This window comes from Grus americana, chromosome 1 (assembly GCF_028858705.1).
Source record: "Grus americana isolate bGruAme1 chromosome 1, bGruAme1.mat, whole genome shotgun sequence".
In the NCBI taxonomy this organism is placed as follows: Eukaryota; Metazoa; Chordata; class Aves; order Gruiformes; family Gruidae; genus Grus; species Grus americana.
Window position 1 is genome coordinate 66,911,548 of NC_072852.1, and position 24,007 is coordinate 66,935,554.

A 24,007-nucleotide genomic window follows, 5' to 3' on the forward strand; every position below is an offset into this window, starting at 1 on the left:
CTAAAAAGCAGCAAAGAAAAAAGACAAGCAAGGCTTCAAAAAAAATCTCACGTTTATATGGATTCAATTTAATTAACTACTCCCATGAGCTCCTGATCTTTTTAATACCTTTAGCATGTCAGCTGCCTCTTTTCTGCGCTGTGCCATGTCCTCAGATTCTGTCAGAAGGTCATCCAACAACAAGGATTTATACAGCTGGCCTACCAGCTCACTCTGAAGAGTGTCTTTTACGTGGTTCACCAGAAAATGCATCACTGCCTTTGGCACACTGCAAGGACATAAAGATTGTTTCTTCAAGAAAGAATTATTTAAAACCAGGTCTGTTCTAGATTGAATGTACAGTGTGAGCAAGTGGCTACACACAACCTTGGCTCAAACTACCAGGAATTTACCACTACCATAAATGAAAATTCACTCTTTCAAGTAAATGCAGTATCTTGTGCAATTTAAGAGCTGTCAAATTTCTTCCAAGTAGGATAGCTGCATTGTAAAGAACATGAAAAAATATATATAGTGTAAAAAAATAAAATAAAAATACATTACTTTGCTCACTAGAGATCAACCTGAGTCTCCACTGTGCTAGGCATGACAAAAATCAAAGTATTTCAACCCTAGAATCAATCTCAATGTGTGAATGAGAAATGAAAGAGGCAAATAAAGAAGTCATATATCCAATCTTACTTAGCAGATGAACTGAAAACAGGATCACTGTTCAAACACCGGGCTGCATTATCTCTGATAGAGAACGTAATGTGAGAGCAATTTAAAACTGCAAATGGAGTTTAAGTTTGAAAAATATATTTGTCTGGAATGGAGGCAGGCAGCAACCATTGAGAATAATCCATCAGAAAGACACTACAGAATCTGTAGAGCAACATTTTTCAGCTCTATGTCAGGCTAAAACACCTGACAGAAACCACTGTCTTAGCTCTGATCTCCATGCCGCTAAGCTTCCTGAAAAATACTCCAAGTATTGAATCTAGCTAAATTTGATTTTCTTTAGGACTTAAGATATGTGTAGCAGTACTCTTCTGAAAAAGTTGGGGGAAAATAGTTACATGAGATTTGACAAAAATCACATCATCATGCTAACACAGTACCAAAATCTGGCGATATAAACACTGGATCAAAAATTGATCAGACTCAGAGTAACAGTAACTGACAATAAGAATACTGATGGTCATTCCCAACTGAGAAATAAAACATGTTAGTTTAGACAACCCTGTTGGTGTGATTTTTAGCAGCAGTATTTTGCAACTAGAGTTGACTGGGAGTTGACATATAATCAGTACTGACTCATTAAGTAGTGACCACATCACTCATCTCATGTGCCCATAGCCCTAAATCTAAATCAAGGCAGATCAAGAGTTTTTGCTTGGAGTGCTGCAACTGTCACTGCAGAATTAACTTGACAAGGACCATGCACGTCTAAACAGCCAGACCCACGATCAACCAAGATGCATCAACATATCTGAGCTTTTGGAATCACACTCCGAAGTTCAGCTGGGAATTTTCCCACTCTGTTAGTACTCAATGAATTCAATTTACATCCTCCTTTCAAGCCAACACATTGCAAATGAAGAGCTTAAGAAAGAAGCCTAGAATACTTTGGAAGTCACCTGGCTAAGAGTGAAAGCAACACGAAACTCAGGTTCAACGCTGTGTGGGTACACATCCAAACCATCCATGTAAAAGCCTGAATTAGTTCTGCAAGTATGATATGGGATGGATGCGAGTACCATCTTTGAGAGTATTTCCTAAAAATATTTCTGAATTAGGTGAGGGTTTCCAAATACATCAAATTTATAATGCTTGAGATATGCATACATGATGGGGAAAAAAATGCAATTTACTGCAAAGAATGTGAAGGGTTTGTTTAGAGTAACACTACTAACACTGCAGTGAAATTAAGCTAAACAAACCAATTCCCTGCCATGAAATAGTAACAATTATATTGAGGAGAATATTAGTTTACTGGGGAGAATAAAACATTTATGACCTCACTCATCCACTCTAAACGCTGGTTTCCAGATTCCCCCATTTCTCCTAAAATTTCCCATATGTATGTATATAAATATATATCAAAAGTTAGGTCTTTCCACAAAGACTTAAGCAAAGCAAAATTTTACATCATTCTTCATTACAAAAAAAAAAAAAAAAACTATGACAATTTTTAAGCAAAACTTCCATGACATTTTCCATAGTTGCACACAGCAGAAACATCACTTCTATGCTATTTCCATCCTTATAGCTAAGTACTAGAAAACTTAGCCACAGTAGTTCCTATTCGACATTCCTGTTTGAAATAACAGGATGGCAAAGCTAAGTTCTGTCAGGGCTACACAGCACCTAGAGTTCATTCTGCTTATTTGCTGCAAATCATCCATCTGAATTGCAGTATTCTCCAGAAAAGCAGGCATCTCCTAAATAATTAAATCTTTTACTTCATATAATATAGAAGTCAAACCATTAGAGAAAACAAGTGCTTCTTCAGGCTGATTAATTCTGTGAAGGGTCAAGTTTTACTGCTGCTGCCTCTTCTAAAAAAATAATCATATTTTCTCTCTGCTTACAAACATAAGACCATGATAAAATAACAAATTATACACATGACTCTTGATATACCACAACATTTGCATGGCTTAAACATTTCTAGGAAGTTTTGTTTTACCTGTCCTGAATGTTCTTCCTGACAATAAGGAAGTAAGATTTAATAAGTCGTTCAATCACTTCACAATCTCGTTGCTCACGGGCAGAAAGTTTGCGTGCAACAGGTACAGGCTATGTAAAAAAATAAAAACCTCAGTTTACCAATTCTGCTCATTTGTATACGTAAATAAAACTTAAACTGTGGAGTCTAAAATAAACTAGGGCCCTTTTAGTCTGATAGTTTGATAGATGTTTGGTTGATGAGAAGCTCAACATGAGCCGGCAGTGTGCGCTTGCAGCCCAGAAAGCCAACCGTATCCTGGGCTGCATCAAAAGAGGTGTGACCAGCAGGTCAAGGGAGGTGATTCTGCCTCTCCACTCTGCTCTCGTGAGACTCCACCTGGAGTACTGCGTCCAGCTCTGGGGCCCCCAACATAAGAAGGACATGCAAGTCCAGAGGAGGGCCACAAAGCTGATCAGAGGGCTGGAGCACCTCTCCTGTGAAGACAGGCTGAGAGAGTTGGGGTTGTTCAGCCTGGAGAAGAGAAGGCTCCAGGGAGACCTTATGGCAGCCTTCCAATACCTAAAGGGGGCCCTAAAGGAAAGCTGGAGAGGGACTGTTTACAAGGGCATGTAGTGATAGGACAAGCAATAATGGCCTTAAGCTGAAGGATGGTAGATTTACATTAGATATAAGGAAAAAGAGTCTTCACTGTGAGGATGGTGAGGCACTGGAACAGGTTGCCGAGAAAAGCTGTGGATGTCCCCTCCCTGGAAGTGTTCAAGGCCAGGTTGGATGGGGCTTTGGGCAACCTGGTCTAGTGGAAGGTGTCCCTGCCCATGGCAAGGGGGTTGGAACCAGATGACCTTTGAGGTCCCTTCCAACCCAAACCATTCTATGACTCTATGTAACCTGTCTTGCAACAAACCTCTAATTCTTCAGAAATAAAAATAGAGACATCAAAAATCCAGATATGTGAAACAGAAGGTCAGAGGGCACCACTACTAAATTTTTTTTAGGAGCTCACTAAAGGAACTAAGCTGTCCAAACACTTAAAGCATCTCCATCTATTTTTAATGTAAGTGGGTTTTGTCTTTAATGATTCTTTTCCTCTAATATAAAAAATGCCAGCTTCAGAAGAAAAAGAGCAGGAATTGAGACATGAGCTGAGATTTGTTTCTGTACAAAGAGCGATCTAGACAAGGAGTTCACTTGCACAGGGATTTGTGGAAGGAAGCCAGTTATCCCAAATCATAGGCTGAAACTGGAATGGGGAGGGAAGTGAAGAACTGGGCAAACAGGAAAGCAGAAGATACTGGCTAGAGCTCCCTGTCCCTATAGTGGTAATAATTTACAAAAATATCATCTATTAGCAGCAAAGTTACAAGATCCAGAATTCAGATGTTTCCTGAGCCTGAATTACAAAGAGAAGGAATGTGTCTTTCATGACTCACCACATCTAACAGGTTTACAGCATGGCCTTTTTGAGGACTAGCAGGTAGGGCTGCAGCTGGCTTGGATTTTTCCTCTGCAGATACCTCTTCCGCTTTTGAGGGTTTCAGCATTCCTCTCCAGTTGCCTGTTCCAGGTTCCTGAGACGTATCTCCTGCTCCAGGAGCAGCCTGCACAAACAGCACAAAGAAACATTGGAGAGTTAGAACTGGGGCACTGCAAAGCAGTGTCTGATCAAATCTATTACTGAGCTACAGGTAAGACTCACTAAAAATGAGCTTTTCATATGTATATTCCTTTCATTCTGTTCTTCACATTCCCCACCCTTGTTCCCACTTTGCTGCTTACAGGTGACAAAGTATCAGTAAAATGAAAGCTTTTCAAAATCATATTCTTCCTAATAATGGTATGAAAATGCCTCAGAGATGCTCCCCAGCATTTTAAGGGTCTACAAATCACTCCTGAAATATGGAATGGTCTTCCTAAATCATTTGGCTTTTACTACTTTTACCATACATCCTTGGAGCAATACAATCTATACTATCAGGATGGTTCTGAAAGTATGTTTTGAAGGTCACCACAGTTCTGGCAAGACTTCAATTTAAATCCTTTGGTATTTTACTTAAATATAAACTGAAACTTCTTACAGTAACAGCTAAAAAAATATGCACATTTATGTTTCCAGGTACCACAGCTATGAACATATTTGTGCTGCCAGACCTCAATTTAGAGAAGGCTTTTTTTTTTGTACCAAAACAAAAAAATCTCCGTCCTCTGGAAATGAAGATCAGAGTTTCTGAGAAGTTCCAGACAAAGAATGACTCACTGATCTCCTGAGAAAAGGACACAACTCTTAAATAACTGGACACTTAAATAACACTGGACAAAAGAAATATTAGTAGATGGTATCCACTACACATTAAATTAGTATTAAAAAAGAGTTTATATGAAACAGTGGTAATTTTTATTTTGCACCTCTTCATAAGTCTAGTATCCATTCTATTTACTACTGTGCTTTAAAATCTACTGCTGTTTGAAAAACATTCAAGGCTCTGAACTACAACTACTGTCTTTTTCAGATATAGGAAGAAATAAGCTAAATTTATCTATTGTGTTTACAATTAAAACACCACACGCTATTCTTCTGTCTACAAAAAGAGAAACGAAGCACAGCAATTACAATACCAGCACTTGCATACTAGGAGGAAACCCATCTAAACTGTACATATCGGGAATTTTATTAAAATTGCACAACTGTTCAGAGGCACTGTAAAAAAATACACTATAAGAATACACTGTAAGAATTCAAATCAACCTCTGTTAATAAGAGAACCATTGATGAGGGAAGTTCCATTACATTATTTCTGATTGCACGACAGCTATTCAAAATGGCAAAAATCCCTCTGCCACTCTCATTCAGTATTACTGTGGAGCCTGCTCTATCTCTAAAGTAGTTTCAGAAACAAAGCTACATTCTTTCACTAGAGAAACTGTGTTGAGTATGTAACACCTAAGAGAGGACAGGTTTTGCGGGAAACAAATTAAACCAACTTTGGCAGCTTCCTGCAACTTCTTAAGTCACAACAGTATCCTCACAGTAGCTCTTGATTTCAAGGTTTGCAGCATATAAGAACTTCTTAAACTCCAATGAAAATAATAGAGTCAAAATCTAGTCAGTAGGAGAATTTTAACTAACTACTTTGTTCAAGGCAAAAATGGCAGCTTTGCACTAGAAGCTGAATGCGCATATGCAATGAAGCAGAAAGCCTGAGTCCTCTTGGCACTCCTAATACACAAACTTGTGGCTACCCATCTTTTCTGACTCTAACTGAAAGCAATTAACAAAAAAGTCTTTACAGTAATGCACTGTTATTTTAACATGAGAGACAGCACACCTGAAGTGTAAAAAACCACTGCAGACCACATTTCACAAATAGAAGTAAACTAGGGATTGAACGATTATGTGAAACAACAAAAAGGAGGTTCAGTTTGAACAAAACCTATAAAGATTCCCTGCAGGAAGCAGGAAACTCACATTTTTAGCTTATCTTCTGTCCTCCTTCTTTAACTGTCAACACATTAAAAACATGCAGTTTAACAACCATGCTGAACACTTTTGATTACAATACTGTTGCACCAAACAATCTATTGACTACAGTTTGAGGCAAATTACGCTGCATACTTGCACCACAATATATTATAACCAAGAGTTCAAACAGAAAACAGTGACTTTGCCACCTAATGGCCCATCTTTGCCTGCCACTGCACATACTACAATCAGTAATGCCAGGTAGTTTATACTCTGTAGGGCATACTGCGTCAGTGACAGAGCACTAAATACAAACTGCTTTCTGTACTATCTGCGGTGCACCACAACAGAAATGTGCATGCAGTGCTTATAGGAAAAATCAAGACAGACCTTGCCATCAGCCTCAGCAGAAGCAGCAGTAACAGTCTCCTGGGAAGCAGGTGTCAATGCACCTGGAGCTTTAGTAGACTAAAGAAGGTAAAAATGCAGGGAGGGGGGGAAAAAAATTCAACTGAAGACCACCAAATCTACCTAGCAAGTTTCATACATTTTTACCTATTAGCATCTTTAAAAAAAAAAAAAGAAATCTAGAAAACAAGAGATTTTGAATTTGCAAGCAACACAGTAATATAAGCAGAAAAGAAAAAAAAAAGCATCTCCAAGAGAGTTAAGAGACTTTTGGCTTCTCTGGCCTTCAATTTCATCTCAGCTCCTATAACTGATGATATAAATACAATCAATAAAAAGAAGGGTCAAACAGCACTGAAAGTAATCTCTAGATAGCTGCCTTAAATACCCAGTTTATCCATCAGCTGGCTTCCACTGATTAGAGGCAGTAATATTAGATCCATTCTGGGACTTTTTAAAAAGTCTCACTTTTTAAGCTAACAAACTTAATGAACTGATTTCTATCAGCTGCAGTAACTCCTGTTACAACCTGTGAGGAGCTTAAACTATATTCTATATATTTGGATTCTAAATACTTCAAGTAATATTAAATACCTAGCTGTCTAAAATGCCAGCTGATTGTCAGACCATTCATTTCTACAGCCAGGCAATGTTTTGCATGACACTTGGTTCTTCCACCCATGTACTCACTTGTCATTGAACTAATCCCAAAACCTGGTAAAACTAAGCAAGCTCCAGAGACAGAATACATGACTGGATTACAATGATCAACTGAAAGCGTCACCTCCACCATCTTCTCCCAAAGACAGCAAGACTGCAATAAACTGCAGTTGCAAGAGTGACTTAAAAAAATAAAAAACTGCCCCAAAAAAACCAACCAACCACCAAATCACTATGCTGGCACACTGAATATTTTAAATCACTTGTTTATCTTTTGAAATCAGTGTGTCTCAGCCATAAATTTAAGCATGCAAGTTCTGACTCCATCTTTAACATCTGAAGGCATTTTAAGCTGTACCTCAGATGACATTCAAGTAATGGTAATGTAAATTTATAGGCAAGTCTTCAGAAATCTCAGATTTAAAACCTGCCAAAAATTGCATCTTTGGAAGAAGAAAATAACATTTAATTTCTGTATTACAAAATTGAAAGGAAAAAGCCAATACCTTGAAGCTCCCAAGACTGTTACTAGGGCAGCATATCAAAGCCTCTAATAGTTAGACTGGATCAAAGGAGAATACATTAAACTGTAAATGAATAAATAAATGAAAATATTTACTTACCTTGTCTCGTGACACAGCAGAAGGCAATTCCCGGGCTAACCTGTTACGCCTTTGTTCCTTTAAAAACAATCCAGCAAGACCTCAATTATGTATTACTCTCTATCAACACATATGCAAGATTCATATTTTACAGATGACTTACATTTTAGAGACAAACACTAGCAATTTCATCTCATCCAGTGTCATGTAGTCATACTATGATCCTGTGAAAACCTCAATTATTTGGATAAAACTACTCTGATCATTTGGTCAAAAGTCAATTCTCAATAAAAAACTTTTTGCAATACACTCCATAATCAAAACTAGAGCCTTTAAAAAAACCAAGATCAAAGCTACACAGTTTGTCTTAGCATAGACACCCTACAGCCCTCATTACGCTTTAAATCTTTGAAGTAATCCAAAAGGATTTGATTCTGTGGCCAGAAGGGTTAACTATGATTAGCCCAAAAGGAAGGAGGAGGATGCAGAATTCTCTTTATAGCAAAACAATTTGAAGCAATCAGGACAAAGATCTGATTTTTCTTGAAATTAAGAACTGGTTGTCCACTGAATAAGGATAAGGTGGTTTATGTGCTTTGTTTCTTCAAAAATTTCAGTACCCTGTTCAGGAAAACGTTGGGAAAGAACTAGTTTAAGTAACACATAATAATACAATAATCTCGTATGTTCAACTTCACAAAGTCCTAATTTTTCTACTCACGGCAGTTTGAACACACATTGTTTCTGAACGAGATTCAAGAGCAGTCTACCAAGGCAAATTCAATTGCATACTCAGTCAATACAATATTTAGGTATATAAGAAAGTAAAAGGTTAGAACTAAAGAGCAGAAATTATAAGCATTTAAGAAAAGAACATTACTATGAAAGAATGTGTTGGATAAGCAGAGGAACACAAGAATATTAGCGAGCTCTTAGCCAGATGGATGAAGTACTGCAACAACATCAGACTGCAAGAAAGAATTGAGCAGATCAGCTGTAGAACAACTGCTTCCGTGGGATGATGATAGCAACAAGTATTATCAATCAAATCTGAGCTTGAAAAACAGAAAGACTGCTGAAATTGTAAAAGGCTTTTATGGAACATCGATGGAGAAAATTGTCTTAGGGAGACTGAAGTGTAGTAACAGAGAGACTCAAGAACAATGCCCAGAAGGAAGCAGAAATTAGAACCTGAATAAAGGAAACAATACTTGTATTATCCTTTCATGAATGAAAGGAACATTATAGCTATTGATACACTCTGTCAGAGACAAAATGCAGTTACTTCAACATTAAAGAGTATTTCACAATTTGAAGTTCTCTTCCAAAAATTTCATTTAATAGCCAATACTCAAATTAGGTGCCCAGACAGAAACAGAGGCAGAATTGTTATCAGTGATATATCAACCACTGTTCCTGAATGTAAATATGCAATATAAATCTAACAAACCAACAGATCACAAGAGTATACACCATATTTGTAATATATTTTTATACTTCAAAACGTAGAACCGTGCTTCAATGAAAGCAATTGAAGCATTTGTTCTTTATTTAGGCTCTTACATAAAGGAGTCAAATTTAAGAGAATGTATTTTCTTACCTCTATGTTGTTATTCATTAAGCCAGAGGCATCGGCAAAGTCTGGATGTTTGGTATTGATATAAGCTAACTCAATGGCCACTAGATTATGAACCTGCAACGCAATGCCATTCGCAGTTCAAAAATTCAGTGAGTAAATATAATGCTAGTCAAGAGCAATGACCTACAATGCTAGAAAGCATAGTCTAACTATCCATAGCAAAAGACCGTTCTTACTGCCCCAAAGACATTAAAGTTCTGATCCAGAAAGCAAGAAGGGAATTCATTCATTCATTGCAATACATTCAGACCTTCAGCTGTTTTGGATGGTATTTGAGTTTAGCTTGATGAAGCTAACAAGTTAATCCCTCTCCAGCAATAAACAAACAAAACTCAGCAATTTAACGAGTGTAAGCTATATAGTAATGAAATGAGCTACATAGTCAATTTTCAGCCACAAGCCACATACAATATTTGAACCAGTGATACATGGCTTACTATGGGGAATAGGGAGCACAGAGAATAATTTTTGGCTTTTCACATCAAACGTACAGAGAGTCAATAACTGAAACACTTTGTTTCTTCCCCAATAAGCAGCCCAAAGCAAACTTTTAGATTTACTCAAAGTTAGACGTTGAATTTTTAGTTCTTACTAGCTAAAGGGCATTAGAAACAAAATGAACATTTTGTATTGTTTTTCTCTGAAACACACAGAAGGAGGACTATAATTTTCATCATTGCATCCTGAACTCTACAGTAAATATACAGCTTCTGTTACAAGGGAGGGAAATACACCTGTATCAAAAAGCCTAGGAGATGTTAAATCTAAGTGTTAGTAAAATTCTTTTTGGGAAATTGAAACATGTGGATAACAAGCTGAAGAGGGTTCCCTCCATCCCTTTGTTTTTTATGTTCCTATCTTCTAATATATAAGTTTCAAACCATGTAGATATTAAACAACTAGCTATTTAACAAATATAAGTTAAGATTCCCTTAATAACTTGGGTTCCTGACATTGGAGCAAAAAGAAGCATCAAGAAAGACTCCTGAAAACACAAGCTTTTTCCATTAAAATTATAGTAGAACGAAAATTACCATTTCATTTGTGACAGGAAGTCTTCTACGCAGAAGACAGGTTACTACTTCAACTATGGCATCGTGCAATTTAGGAAACCTCAGTAATTCCTAAAAACAAACAAAAAAGATTTACTGATGAAACTTCCAGATTTTTTTTTAGGGGGAGGGGAAGCCCAATAGTTACAAACATAACTCTAAAAAAATGCATTTTTACCTGTGTACTGTAATTACTACAATGCTGGATAATCCTCTGCATTTCTTCATGAACTAGCTCCACACAGCGCAAGCTAGGTTCTTCTAAACGTTTGATTTGTCTTTTTACCAGCAATTCAAATGAAACTTCAGGAACAAACAAGGCAGGACGGGGACCCTAGTTCAAAGGGAGGGAAAAAGCTGCTAAATTGTGTGTTAAAACAACATGCAATTCTAAGAAGTAGTACCTGATGAAGCGCAGAATAAATCAGGTCACAGTGCTCACACCCAAAAGAACACTCAGAACAGGTTTTAAGGGTAAAATACGTTACAAGATTATTTAAATTTAAAAGCTATAAAATACAAACTTATTACCTTTAAGACAAACTTTGTGTTAAATAATGATTAACCAGCATCCTTACAGAATCTTGAAGATTTGTACCTACTAATGTCACTCTAGGCTTACAACTATGACCAATTCTTTCACATTTGTAGAACCAAGTTTAAAGGAAATTTATTATAAAGGCAAAGACATTCTCTTCCTAACTTCAGAGAGAAAAGTTACCATTATTTATTTGAAACTCCTGAGCATACAATTCTTACTGCAAGGCAGGTGGCTTTTCTGTTAAGTATAATCATAATACAGTGTCACTGATTTATAGTGTTTGGGATAATTTCAGTTATGACCACACAGAAAAATGCTTAGTTATACATAAAATATTTTCAACCTGAAATTTCCTTTTTTTTTTTTTTTTTGAAAAATTAAATTACCTTTGGAAACACAAAAATGTGGTATGTCATATAAAAAAAAGACATCTCTCCTGTTACTAAATGCTGTTTTACACTTTACATTTACAGAAGGATAAGAGCATGCACACAGATCATTGCTGCAGAGCACCTAATGTGCTCCAAGTTTCAGTAATTATTGACTATGCAGAAACCTGACTGTCCACACTCAACACGGTACAAAAGCAGACTTAGAGCTTGACTTTGGATGTCAAACACCTAAGTACTGAACATTTTATATACTGCAAAATTTAAAAGTGAACTTACTCTGTTAATTCTTAGCAAGACCAATTCCCATATTCACAAGAAACCAAATCTGTCATGTAAACACTAAACCATTGAAGAGCTGCGTTCCTTATACAGAATTAAAATATCTGAATGTGTCCTAGCCCATTCATCTCAGAGTCAGTCTTCAAAACTAACAGAAGTGCTTAATGCAAAATAAATGCAGAGGCAGTCTTCCATCATCATTTCTGTAATATAAAATAGCTTCAGCATAGGGTTGCCAAAGCTGGGCCTAGGCTTTATTTCAGCCTGTAACAGTAATGAGATGTAAGCATTCACTTTAAAACTCATTCCGTACAGGATAATGGCTGCAAAGGTGAATATTGTCATTTTTCCACTTAAAGTACCAAAAAATATGAAGAGGCTGAATCCTGCTAACTCATTCAGCTGAGATCATTAATTCACAGTACTGCAGGAGTACAGATCTGTTGAAACCTTATCTTCAAATCCAATATATAGCAACAACACTTAGAAATATGGAAGAACACTCACAGTAGCATTTCTAATGGCAGTCAGAATATCAATTGTGTTAAGGCCACCCAGTGGGTCAACAGATTCTAAAGTTCTTCCAAAAGTCTCATGAAAAATGTAACAGATTCTGGCTCCACCGCATCTGAAAGAATAAAGTAACAAATGAAGTAGCAAACAATAAAAAAAGCTCTCATTGCAAACATTTTTTACAGCTACTTGGATTCAAATATTTTTGATTATGTTACCCTCTAGTGTAGTACTATTGCCAATGAAAACTAGCAAGAGCCACTGGGTTGATCTAACTGCTCAGTCAATATTCTAAAAAACCTTTTGGTACTTACAGCTCTGAAGTCTCTATGTATTTTGCTGTTCCTTCAATAGTGTTACAATATTCTGTGGCAAATTTGGTAATAAGCTGCAATAAAGTGGCACTTTTGTCCTCAACAGGTTCCCCATAGCTGTTTAGTAGAGACTGGTACTGAGCAGCTAAAACATTGATTCTGGTTTTCAGTTCTGGCAAGCAATCTCTGATATGATGCATCAGTAGTCTAAAAATAGAAGGGAAGAAAAGTTTCAGCTTTATCATCTCCATTAAAACAGAGAAGAGATAGAAAACAATCACCAAAGGAAAACATTTAGTCAGGAAAATTACAGTAAATTCAGAAACTGAATTTGGAACCAAGCAGAGTTTTCCTTAATATATCACTGTACAGCACCAAGACAGAAAGGAAGAGTAAAAATAAAAGTTTACATATATTTCTAACACACCGATTTATATCTTAAAGTATCTTTAAAAGCACACATTTATTTTATTTTACATAATAAGTAATACCTGTTCAGCGTTCTAGCAAGATACTTGGTTCCGTTTCGATTGGCTAGGGAAGGATACTTCTTTTGAAGAAAACCATACTCATCACGAATGGAATCAGCTACACTCTTCTTATTGTTAATATCCAACTGACTCCTGAAGTTAAAAGGCAGTTGCACACTAGTTAGAAGTGTAAATTATTTTTACTTTACATCTATTGCTTTTCTGGACAGGACATCTAACAGCTGTTTTTTGCTTTGCACACATAACTCATCTTCCTTAGACAACAAAGGGTTTTATTTGTTGTTCCATGCAGCATAGTCAACAAATCGGTATGGGTAGCAGCTGTAGACAGACCAAGCAATGCCTCTATCAAAATGGCATGAGATTTGACCTAGCTAATGCAAAAAATAAAGAGAACAGTACTATAGCCATATGTAATTAGCACTAGATTAGCACTAATATATACATGATCTGTACTGGATCGGTGCTAATGTGAACAACTGACCATCCCTCAAGCTAAAAAACAATAGCAGAAGTGACACTACAGTTCTTTTAGAAGAAGCATCCCTACTCCTTTATAAATCAGCAGTTGGTTGAGTGGAAGAACACACAGGCTTTTGAAAAGTGAGCAACAAGCTTCTTGCTTGCTTATTTAGAATTTTATTTTGACATCAAGTCACCTTATTCTTAAAATCATATTCATGGTTAAAAAAGCCAAAAGCATTGCTCCACATTAACAGAATTTTAAGAATAGCATCCATGTATCCAGACAGACCTGTTCACTACTCCAATGATGCCAAGTTTTACTGGAATCACTCTTCCCATAAGCACATCCATAGCATCAGTGCCAGCATCCATGAGATCCAGCTTTGTGATAACAGCAAGGGTTCTTCGACCTACCAAAAGGAAAATTCACTCACAGGGATGTTTTTTTCTTGATCAGGGTAGCTAAAAGTCGTAATTCAAAGTGTTCCTCAGACAGCTGCATGAAGTTTAATACTGCAAACCAGCAAAGACTGGCACAAGAACACATGGTGACAGTCTACCAGGAGCCCCTTATTAACAGGAATATATCAAAGTATTTGGCAGGTACTGCTGCCCACACAGATCTGGTTAAAGGTTTAGGCACCATGCAGTTTGAAATTATAGTAATTCCTGATGTGATCAGTAATCACAACAAAGATTTTTGCATTCTACATGAGGTTAGAGGCCTTACTAAGCACTTGTAGAGAAGACTAAGTAAAGCAGGCAGGGGACTTCCAAGTGTGAGTGGACTGAACATATTTCTAGCATATACGTAGGACCAGATGTAATGGCAATATATCTGGAACTATATTTGAAATACCGCTACCCACTAGAGAAGCTGCTAAAGGAAGCAAGAGGCCCACTTCCAGCATAGAGCATCAAATACATAGCTGAAAGCCTCAAGAGATTGAATAGCTTGAAATCCATCCACTGAAGAAGCTTTAGGAGATTTAATTTTGCTAATGAAACAGATTTTTATTGAATACATGATTGAATGTTTTCCACATTAAACCCAAACTTCATATTGGACACTGTGGAGGAAAAAGCAACCTAAATTCATTAAATAGGTAAAATATTGCACATCTGAATGGGTAGGCTAACACGCACAGGATTTGTCTGGGACCTTGGTATTTCCTGGGCTCTTGGGTCTGGAAAAAAAATGTGGCAAGAACTTTTTCTTTAAAATATAACACACCTTTCAAGTCTAAAAATAAACCAGTACCGCAGCGAAATTACTAGGTTCTTGGGTGCTGAAACTATCAGATAAAGTCAGAAAGTCTACCTACTTTAGTACTTCAAGTTATCATTACACACCATTATTCCTACAGAACCTGCAACATGAGCTGCCACTCCAGACCTTTAAGGTTTAGAATTTTGGGAAGTGATCCAAAAGTCACTGCTGATCATTTTTACAGGGGTAAATTAAAAGGAAAGGGTCTGCTGCCTTGAACCAGGACAATTTGACTGAGAAGACTGCCAGTAGAGGTTCTCCCTCAAGGTTATGTGGCTGTGGAAGCCATAAAGGCTTAGGGAGACAGGCCAAAGCAGGTTCAGTGTTTAAAAATAATCAAGAAATGTTACACTTTATGGGGAGAAAAATTTGAGGGTAAAGCACACCAACACTATATTTTAGCCTAATTTCAGTATACTTATTTTCCAAGTATACTCTTCCATATTCTTTCAAATCACACAGTGCCATTTATTAGTCAACGGTACTGATAGCACTTTCCATACACAAGCAGCAGGCACCCAGTAGCTTCAGATCTGTCTCAAAGTCAATAGGTAAATATAAAATGATAATCCTCTTTTTAGATTAATCAAATCAGTCAGCTCTGTCACACAAATGCAGGATACCAAAAAGGATACTGCCAGTACATATTAATTTTATTCTTACTAAAAAGTCACTAAACTAATGGCTAGACAGTGAATTACTAGCTGCGGGATGACATATTTTCTCTACTAAAAGAAACATTAGACAACAAAGCATGAAGTCATCCTAACAGACCACTGCACGCTACTAAAAATCTCAAAACCCCCAGCATTCTGTAATGCCATTTTGCTGCTCTGGAAACAGAAAATAGTTATCTGGCCTGTTTGAAAGCCAGAAAGCCATTAGATATTAATTCATCACAGCATTCTCTTGAGTTGCAGAGACTGTAGCAAGAAGTCTTTAAGCAAATATAATAATTGTATTTTCCAGGAAGTGCAGTGACATTTGGTTTTGTTACTACTTTTTGCCCAAACAACTTCAGTTTTATTTCAGGATTTAACTTAAAAAAGAAGTTAAATTACAGGACCCAGTTTTTCTTGCTGCTTACCATCTGGATCCACCTCCCGTGCAATTTTAAGTGCTTCTGAAGTGGCCATGTCTGTGTTAGCAGCTGTGACTGCCAGAATAATTGAATTTGGGTTGCTGATGAATTGAAGGATTAGCTCTCTTATTTGAAGTTCAATGTCCTTAGGCTGATCACCAACAGGCACCTAGAGAAAAAACAATGTAGAACTGTTGAATGTTGTGTATTTATGCCTACGTGAGACCACTCACTGAAAGTTCACATCCTATACCACAGTATAAGATAGTTTTCCAGCCCTTTCCTTCCCCCTTCACAAACAAACAGGAAAGAAAAGGAAGACCTTGAAAGGTACAGAAGTCAAAAACACCCTAGAAATTACAATCAATTCAAATTATTCGATACTGTTGTCAAGAAGACTTAGTATCCAAGAACCACCTGTGCAACTGGCAGAGTGGGGTGTGCATCGGCAGAGAAAGAAGTTATATTGTCATCTTGGTGCCACAGAAAATTACTCAGTATAAAACCAGAAGAAACAGGACCTGAACATTTCTTCTACTGTATCCTCACTTTATACAACTTCTTATGAAAAATATGCATAGCAACTCCTGGAGAAGCAATGGTGAAAACATTTTCAAACTTGCCAACTGTCCATCTATCTGCAGGTACAGCTTAGAAACTTCAAGTGCTACACTACCTTTTTTATTAAAAAGAACATGCAGCCCGCACAATGCTTCCAATCTCTCAGTTGTATATAGAAAGAAGAACTTGAGCAAATCTACCTCCTGCAGCAGTGAAGAGCAACAGAAAGCCAAACATTACGCCAGGAAGATGGTGACATCTCAAATTTATATAACCAACTACTTAACCTGAGAAAAGCTGCGTATCTAACAACGCAGAATAATGCCAAAAAGTGAACGCTCACTCCTTGTTTCAAAACACACTACTCCCAGTGAGTCAGAAGAGAAGCATTCAGTATCTTACCTTTGTCATTCCTGGTAAATCCACAAGAGTCAGATTTACAACATTAGATGAAAAAATCTTAAGATGAATAGGCTCAGGACTGATTCCCTAGAAATACATTAATAATAAAAATTAATTACTGTATTGGATTATTTAAATGTACCCTTTAGAAAGCCAAAAGCTGTAATTTCATACTACGGAAACTTTTTTCCATCGTACGCCTTACACCTACTTGGTGAGAACAAAAAGCCAGCCACATCTGTCAACCAATTCTTTTGTCTTTGGAAGCAGCCCTGTTTTCCCCCTCAATATACTACATAAAAGCTTTTATATCTCCGTAAATATATAGATATGCAAGAATAGAATACTCAATTGTATAATTACCCATAAAGTCATGTATGTGGAAAAATGGAAGTAAGTTTAACTCAAAGTTTATTTTTTTGCACTGCTTTGAAGCTTTGAAGTAAAACAACAGCAATTCTCTGGCTTTTCTTTTAGCTGAAGTCACTTATCTCACAAACACAGTGAAAAATCTCAAGATAGCAAGCATCATTACAATAGTTCAATGCTTTTCACTTCTACCTGCCAAAACTGTTTAAGAAAGGTTTAAGCAGCAAGAGTATCTATAGCAAGAGAAAGATGGACAGTGAAACATTTACCTTATTATTTCCCGAAATCCTCTCTGTTTCATTTTCTATTTCCTGACGAATTTCATCAAAATCTGTATAGATCTGAAGTACAGAAGAAAAAAATTATTTAAAAAAATCAAAACCAGAAGACACTTACCTAATTGGAAAATAATACTCTTCTCCAAGAGACAGGGAAAAACTCTGTATCTAAGTATACAGAAGGTGAGAAAAAATAAGAATGACTATTAGCCCTTAAGCTTATGCCAACAGCAATCATCAGTGCTAAAAATTAAAGAAATTGGAATCTTGGTACTTTATCTGTTGATTAATACTCTGAGACAGCAGTTATTAGCATTTATTTATCCCATTGATATCAGAACAGGTATAAAATCGTGTTCACCTAAAGAGAATTTCAAACACTTAATTACATTTCTAATCTAGCTGCAATCCTTTGAAGTTAATAAAAAACATGTAGCCTGAGCCCCTTCTCGTCTCAGAGAGGACAATGAACAAGGACAGAGTTTAATTTCAAAATTTTTCCACTCTTGTCACATCTACCCTCCTTCCACCAGTCCAAAATAAGTTAGTACACAGCTACCCTTGCACAGGTTCCCTCTACATTCCTCTGTAGATTTCCTTCAATTTCTAGCACTGCCTAGAAGGTAAGTAAATCAGTTTGAGGTAATAAACACTTAAATAATTCATCTGCCAACAAAAAGATTACTTTCTTCAAGGAAAGAATTAGATTTTGACTCTCTTATTAAAGTCCTAGGTCATCTCAGTTTCTGCTTCTCCCCCTCCAATGAGCATTGGCCTCTTCCTTCCTTTTCACGGCTTTCTAATAAATCTCTGCAGTAGCCAATTCTTCAGTGAACTGAAACGATTTGTGATTATACACTTCTTGGTCTTTGCAATTTCATTTCTAATTTCACCAAAAAAGAAAAATCAACAAAATAACGCAAAAAGAATTAAGATAAATCACTGAGCAGAATCAATGACCCACACAACAGTCAACTTACTGGTAAACTTTGTCTTGAATTTAAAAGAATGTTTTCAGAAGCTTTCTACTCATAAAAAGCAAAACAGAAAATCCTCAGTACAGTGGCATATAGTATAGCAGATAGAACAATCTCCTTTTTGGGAAAGTCAAGGAATAAGATATAAATATATATGTGATAGCATGTTTATAAGCTCCATCATCAGAGTAAGCATACCTTATTTTTGGTGTGAAGAAATTTACCCCACTCTTCAGCATCTATCTCTGAAAACAAAGAATTGATACATGAGGAGGAGGAAGCAGATGATTCAGTGACATTTTCCCCGAAAGCCTGTTTGCTGAAAACTACAATGTGATTTTTTTTTTTCAAGTAGCAAGAGAAAAATTAGTCTGCTTTCTACTGTTAGATGTTAAATAGCTCAATACAAATACATTTATGATTCTGCTTATAATTCTGCTTATTTAAACATTGCATCTCGTTACTCTTTTTAATCTGTCTCTCTTACACAAGGTCCACCTTCTTAACTGTAACTGAGCCAATCAGCTATCCTACCATCTTTTTTCAGAAATGGCCTAATCCATTAAATATCAGCTTGCAACAGAAAACAAAATAATTATTAGCAATAGCTTAAAAAACCTGAAAAAAATACCAGCTTTCAGCATCCTTCCTTTTACCATGCAAGCAAGATCAAATTACAGCTGAAAGAAAAAGTTAGAAAAACCTGTAGAACCAAAACCAAGCAAACAGAAAATACATAAGAATTCTGCATAACAATGGAGTCTTAGGAAATCGTGTCTCTTCCCAAATCTGTCAAGGACCAAACATCTTAACTCTTGTGAGTCACCACTAATGTCCGGAATTATTTGGGGGCTGTTCAAGAGCAGTCCCAAAAACAGCAAAGGAGGTTTTGTCAATTCCTGCTTCATAGTGCAGACAGCAGTTTGAGGCACACTGTGAGATACTCACACTTCCACAACTAGGTTTCCAAGTATTAGTCATAAGGTCCATTTCAAATTTTTAGTTTCTGGTCATTTCCACTCTGCTCCCCAATACAGCAGTCTGTTCTAGAAGAATCTGACCATTTGGCAAACACACTGCTTACCTACAATCAAGTCATATTTCAAAACATTTTTTCTACTCAAGTTGAATTTCAAGGTACTGATCAATAGAGGATTTTTAAAGGATTTGGGAATTAAAAGTGCAGGAAATTCTATGAAGCAGTAACAGCACAGAAGAAAAGCAAAAATCATCTCATTTTAATGCAACAAGGTCAGAAAAGTAAAAATCAACGAGATCACAAGACTCAGCAAAATAACCAATCAACACAGTAGCCAAAGTGTAAAAGTAAAAGTGTAATCAACAATAAAGTGGCATGAAATGTATGTGATTTAGTGTACATAAGCATGCACTTTATGCGTAGGGAGAAAAAGCAAGTGGATAAAGGCAACCTTTAGAAAGGTGTCTTGGATTTTTCCATGTAGCAGGGTCTGCAGTTAAAGAGAAACAGCATTGAATGATGTTTAAAATTTTTAATCATATTTAATACAGCATTTTATTAACTTTCAGTACGAGACTGCATTACAAAGATCACAAATACATGCAGACAGATGTGCATGTTATTCTACTATTGATGAGAATGTGTAACATATTAACAATATGCACAGAAATAAGACCTTAACTAAACACTGATAAATGATGCATATTAATCAGATATTCTATATGAGAAAGTTTACTTGATGATGACTATTATTACTGTTCATCTGATTTCAACAGCTCACAATATTTTTATCTAAGCACAGAAAGCAGTGCCATTAGGTTCCGCAAAGCTGAACTGCTTTGGCGAAATATGTTTCTCATCATTTACTCATGGCAAGAATGGGAAAGAGTAAGGAAACATTTTTAATGTCACTGTATGGGAAAGAAATTTGAGGTTGTGCATCAATCTTTCTGATGTTCAATTAAAAAAAAACCCCAATAATGGCAGTTCTGAGACAGATTTAAGAAGAAACAACATTGGCCATCACCCTTCTCAACTTCTTCTAATTTTCTCAAATTATTTATGGAAATCCCATTACTAAAACAAACAAAAAAAAACCAAACAAAAAACCACACTTTTTATTGAAGGGCTGATAAGTTTACAGCTCTATATTTTTATGTAATGCCAGTACAGCACCATGGAAGTGCAAGTATCAAAACAAACTGGTGAAAACATTTTTGGCATGTGCCTGTTTGGCACAAAATGCAAGTAGCACAGCAACAATCAATTCACCAGTTTGGAAAGCCTAGTACATCTGGGGAGTTATTTTAATGTCTTGCTCAGGTGGGTAAGTCAAAGGTCTATCATCACTGGAAATATGCTGATTTAGATGGACTGGATCCATTAAGGAAAAAAAATTTAAGAACCAAACTACTTTTACTGTTCTGCAGGCACACGAGCTATGAAGAAACCATTGTTAGGAAGCAGCTTTTGTTTGTCTTCGTTGGTAAATAGGCAAAATTACATACTAGTCTCCAAAATAAGTGCAAAATGAAAGGACTTGTTAATTCCAGGTTATTAAACAGGTTTAGTTTATTTACAGTTCAGAGGAAATAAAGCAAAATACACAGACAGGAAGAAACTACAGTATCTTCAAGATTGTATTGCTCATTCTCTCTTAAAAATTTAATTAAGAAATTAAAGACAAGCAGAAAGCCAGGCAGAAAAAGATACAGCAAGATACTACCACCACGAATTACATTTCAAAGATATGGACCAAGCTCTCTCCTGTTATGTGCCCACTAGGGAGATGATGTCCTCCTAGGACACATTGTTTTAGTCTTGAATTACTGGTTTTGTGGTGGCATAGAAATTTGCAGCTAGGTACTAGGCTTAGTTCTATGTATAAAGAAATGTTTTGTTTTAGTATAATCTATTAACTTTTTAAAATACATATTAAAAATATGCATTCTAGTCAGAGGCATTGCATTTTAACTTGTTAATATCTAAGGATTAAACAAGACTAAAAATTTTTCAAGCTTCAACAAGCTGCAAGTTTTCTTTGCTATATATAACCCAAGAGAAGATTGAAGCCATGATAAATTGCTTAGTCTTAACCTCAGCCTTGGTGCACATTAAAAAAAAAAAAAAGAAATTAAGGAATAAATGCAGTCTTCTGAGATGCACAGAAAATCTCATCTGGTCCAAGAATAAGCTTTTATAAGTTTCATCTCATTTTATACAGCAGGGAAACTCTTGCCCCACTTTTTCTGAGGAAGTCTGTACTGACACCTCTTTAATATTTGAGAAAAAAATTCCCAATAGCTCTAATCTAATGCAAAGTATCTTTTAGAAAAGGAGGAGCAATTTGCATTACTCAAAATGCAAGGATGCTCAAGGCAAAGAAAAAATATTTTCATTAGCCTACATTCAACAACCCAATGTTCTGGTTTACACGTAGAACATTTTTTTATCCCTAGTTTTACTGGTAAATCAGTTTTCCCCTGTTTATGTTACCTTCTGGAAGCTTTTCAGGCAAAACTTTCAGGTAAATTAATCACCTGATTACATTCAAGATTCAATGCTAGATAAAAGTGTACAGAAATGACATTTTGGTCATTATAAAATTACTAAGTATTACAGATTATAAGAGATTATTAAAACAGCAGCTATTAAGAACAGATAGATCCTGCCTTTCAAAATACATCTCCTGAATAAAACAACAGACTGTTTGCTTTTCTGGCTTTTCATATCTTGGAGTGAGACCTGAAAACTTTAATTAATATACTGGAAAACTAGACACGATTACTGTATTTTTCTCAGGACTGCCCTCCACCAAATTGTTACTTGTTATCTCCTATACTGCGATGTTCCTTTAAGAAACCCAAATACGGTGCAATGCTAACTGACGTCCATTATGCATGTATCTTCTTCCTTCCTAAAGCAGTAGAAATGTTCTTCATACACAACGGGAGCACAAAGAAGCTGTTCAGAGTCATAAAAGGCTACCACCGTAGAGGATTTCTTGCAGCATGGCAACAAGAACTTCCCAAATACATAAAGGACAAAAATCAGCAAAGCATGAAGAATCTTACCTGTTTTCCTAGCTTTCTAGTTCCCAGACTACTATCTGAACTCTTTTCCCATGACCTTATCCTTTCCTAGCTCTCTTTTTCTAAATAAAAAAAAAAAACCACCTTGTGAAAAAGACATGTGCACATCTTCCATCCCTTCTGTATCTTATACCATTTTTTCCATCCTTTATGCTAACTACATGGCAAGCTATTTCGAGTGAAAGCTCTTTCTCTTGTGCTTCTACAAAGCTAAGTACAATGAAGCAGTGCACACTGGGAGCTAGGGGTAAGGGATTCCTGTTTGAAGTAGAGAGCAAAAAGCTGACAAAACAGTGTTGACTTAGGAAGCAACAGATCTGTATTAATTATTCCTGTGTTCCGTATCAATTCTATCTGTTAGGAAGCTGAACATTGATCAAATTCTGATCTTGAACAAAAAAAAGAACCTATAAACATTTACTAATTGACCATTCATATGTTCCCTCCTCTTTTCCATTTCCTAACAAATGGCTAAGCTGCCAGAATAGGTCTTAGCTACAAAACCAATTTCATAATTTACGCGACGAGGCCCAGTTGTCTCACAAATGCTGTTTCTCTTGCAATTTGATAAGAGAACACCACAGTGCAGTATCACCACATCAAACACACCATATGTGCTGGATCACTAGAGGCTAACAATAAACAGCAAAAGAATAATGAGAACATTTCCTTCACACCAAACCACACACATCTCTGTAGAATATATGTATCAGTCTGAAATGTTATGAAAACACAGCACTTCATATTTAATGGAAAATTCATATCTATTCTATTTTCTGACTCTTGATTTATTGCAGTGACCACAGTACAGGGGTATCACATGGCTCATCAGTGACTTTGAGGAACAGCAGAGATGATCTTTAATGTGGCATGCTAGAAAATCAGAAGTTAGTTCAAATGTCTGGCTGCAATTCTTTCTCAACAGTCTTTCCCAAGAAATCCAAGAATCAAATAATAATAAAAATAAAATAAAAAACCCCAAACCAGCCAAACAAAAACCTTAAATTGATATGAACTGATATTCCTTGGCAGCTCACATGCATCAGAAGATGTTGAGATTAAGGTATGGGAGAGAGACAATTTTTTCCTCCATAGTCATAAAGACAAGGCAGTTGTCCATACTTAAACGAATACCACAGCAATATAAAATGCTTTGTGTTAAAAACGGAAGCTTTTTAGATGCAAACACTCAGACAGAGGTAAAATTTAAGCTTATAAGAACCACAGACTAGTACTATTTTTAAAATTGATGTATTTATATGTAATGCTAATGCATATCTAGAGCAAGCATAGTACAGATAAAGGTGACAATTCAGAAAACAGAAATCAAAACAAAGAGGCAGTTAGATAAAAGTATCTGTGCACACAGAGTTTATTACCAACACATTCAGAAAGCAGCATGCCGAGGCTGATATTCTCTTGTCCCATATTCAATTTGCAAAGAAGAAATCCCTCATCTGGAGAAAATCTTTTTCTGCTAGACTACGGATAGATTTCCCTCTGGGAAATCC

General features: G+C 36.3%; 1 protein-coding gene across 6 annotated transcripts in view; it reads right to left on the reverse strand.

The window, feature by feature from the left end:
• DNM1L (dynamin 1 like) overlaps nt 1-24,007 on the reverse strand; it is a 42,195-nt gene that overhangs the window by 4,375 nt on the left and 13,813 nt on the right. For 2 of the 6 annotated variants that reach the window (XM_054819453.1, XM_054819489.1), the window contains 16 exons: nt 18,624-18,670; nt 17,440-17,511; nt 16,802-16,888; nt 15,845-16,007; nt 13,777-13,897; nt 13,023-13,154; nt 12,532-12,738; nt 12,212-12,332; nt 10,671-10,826; nt 10,475-10,564; nt 9,402-9,494; nt 7,823-7,879; nt 6,522-6,599; nt 4,105-4,272; nt 2,672-2,781; nt 109-268 (listed from right to left, as the gene is read on the reverse strand). In XM_054819453.1, the coding sequence (XP_054675428.1) occupies nt 109-268; nt 2,672-2,781; nt 4,105-4,272; nt 6,522-6,599; nt 7,823-7,879; nt 9,402-9,494; nt 10,475-10,564; nt 10,671-10,826; nt 12,212-12,332; nt 12,532-12,738; nt 13,023-13,154; nt 13,777-13,897; nt 15,845-16,007; nt 16,802-16,888; nt 17,440-17,511; nt 18,624-18,670 (1,862 nt within the window). Of the gene's footprint in view, nt 1-108; nt 269-2,671; nt 2,782-4,104; nt 4,273-6,137; nt 6,171-6,521; nt 6,600-7,822; nt 7,880-9,401; nt 9,495-10,474; nt 10,565-10,670; nt 10,827-12,211; nt 12,333-12,531; nt 12,739-13,022; nt 13,155-13,776; nt 13,898-15,844; nt 16,008-16,801; nt 16,889-17,439; nt 17,512-18,623; nt 18,671-19,855; nt 19,895-24,007 lie in introns of those variants that run through there. The other 4 variants (XM_054819442.1, XM_054819461.1, XM_054819480.1 and 1 more) reach the window with 4 other exon arrangements.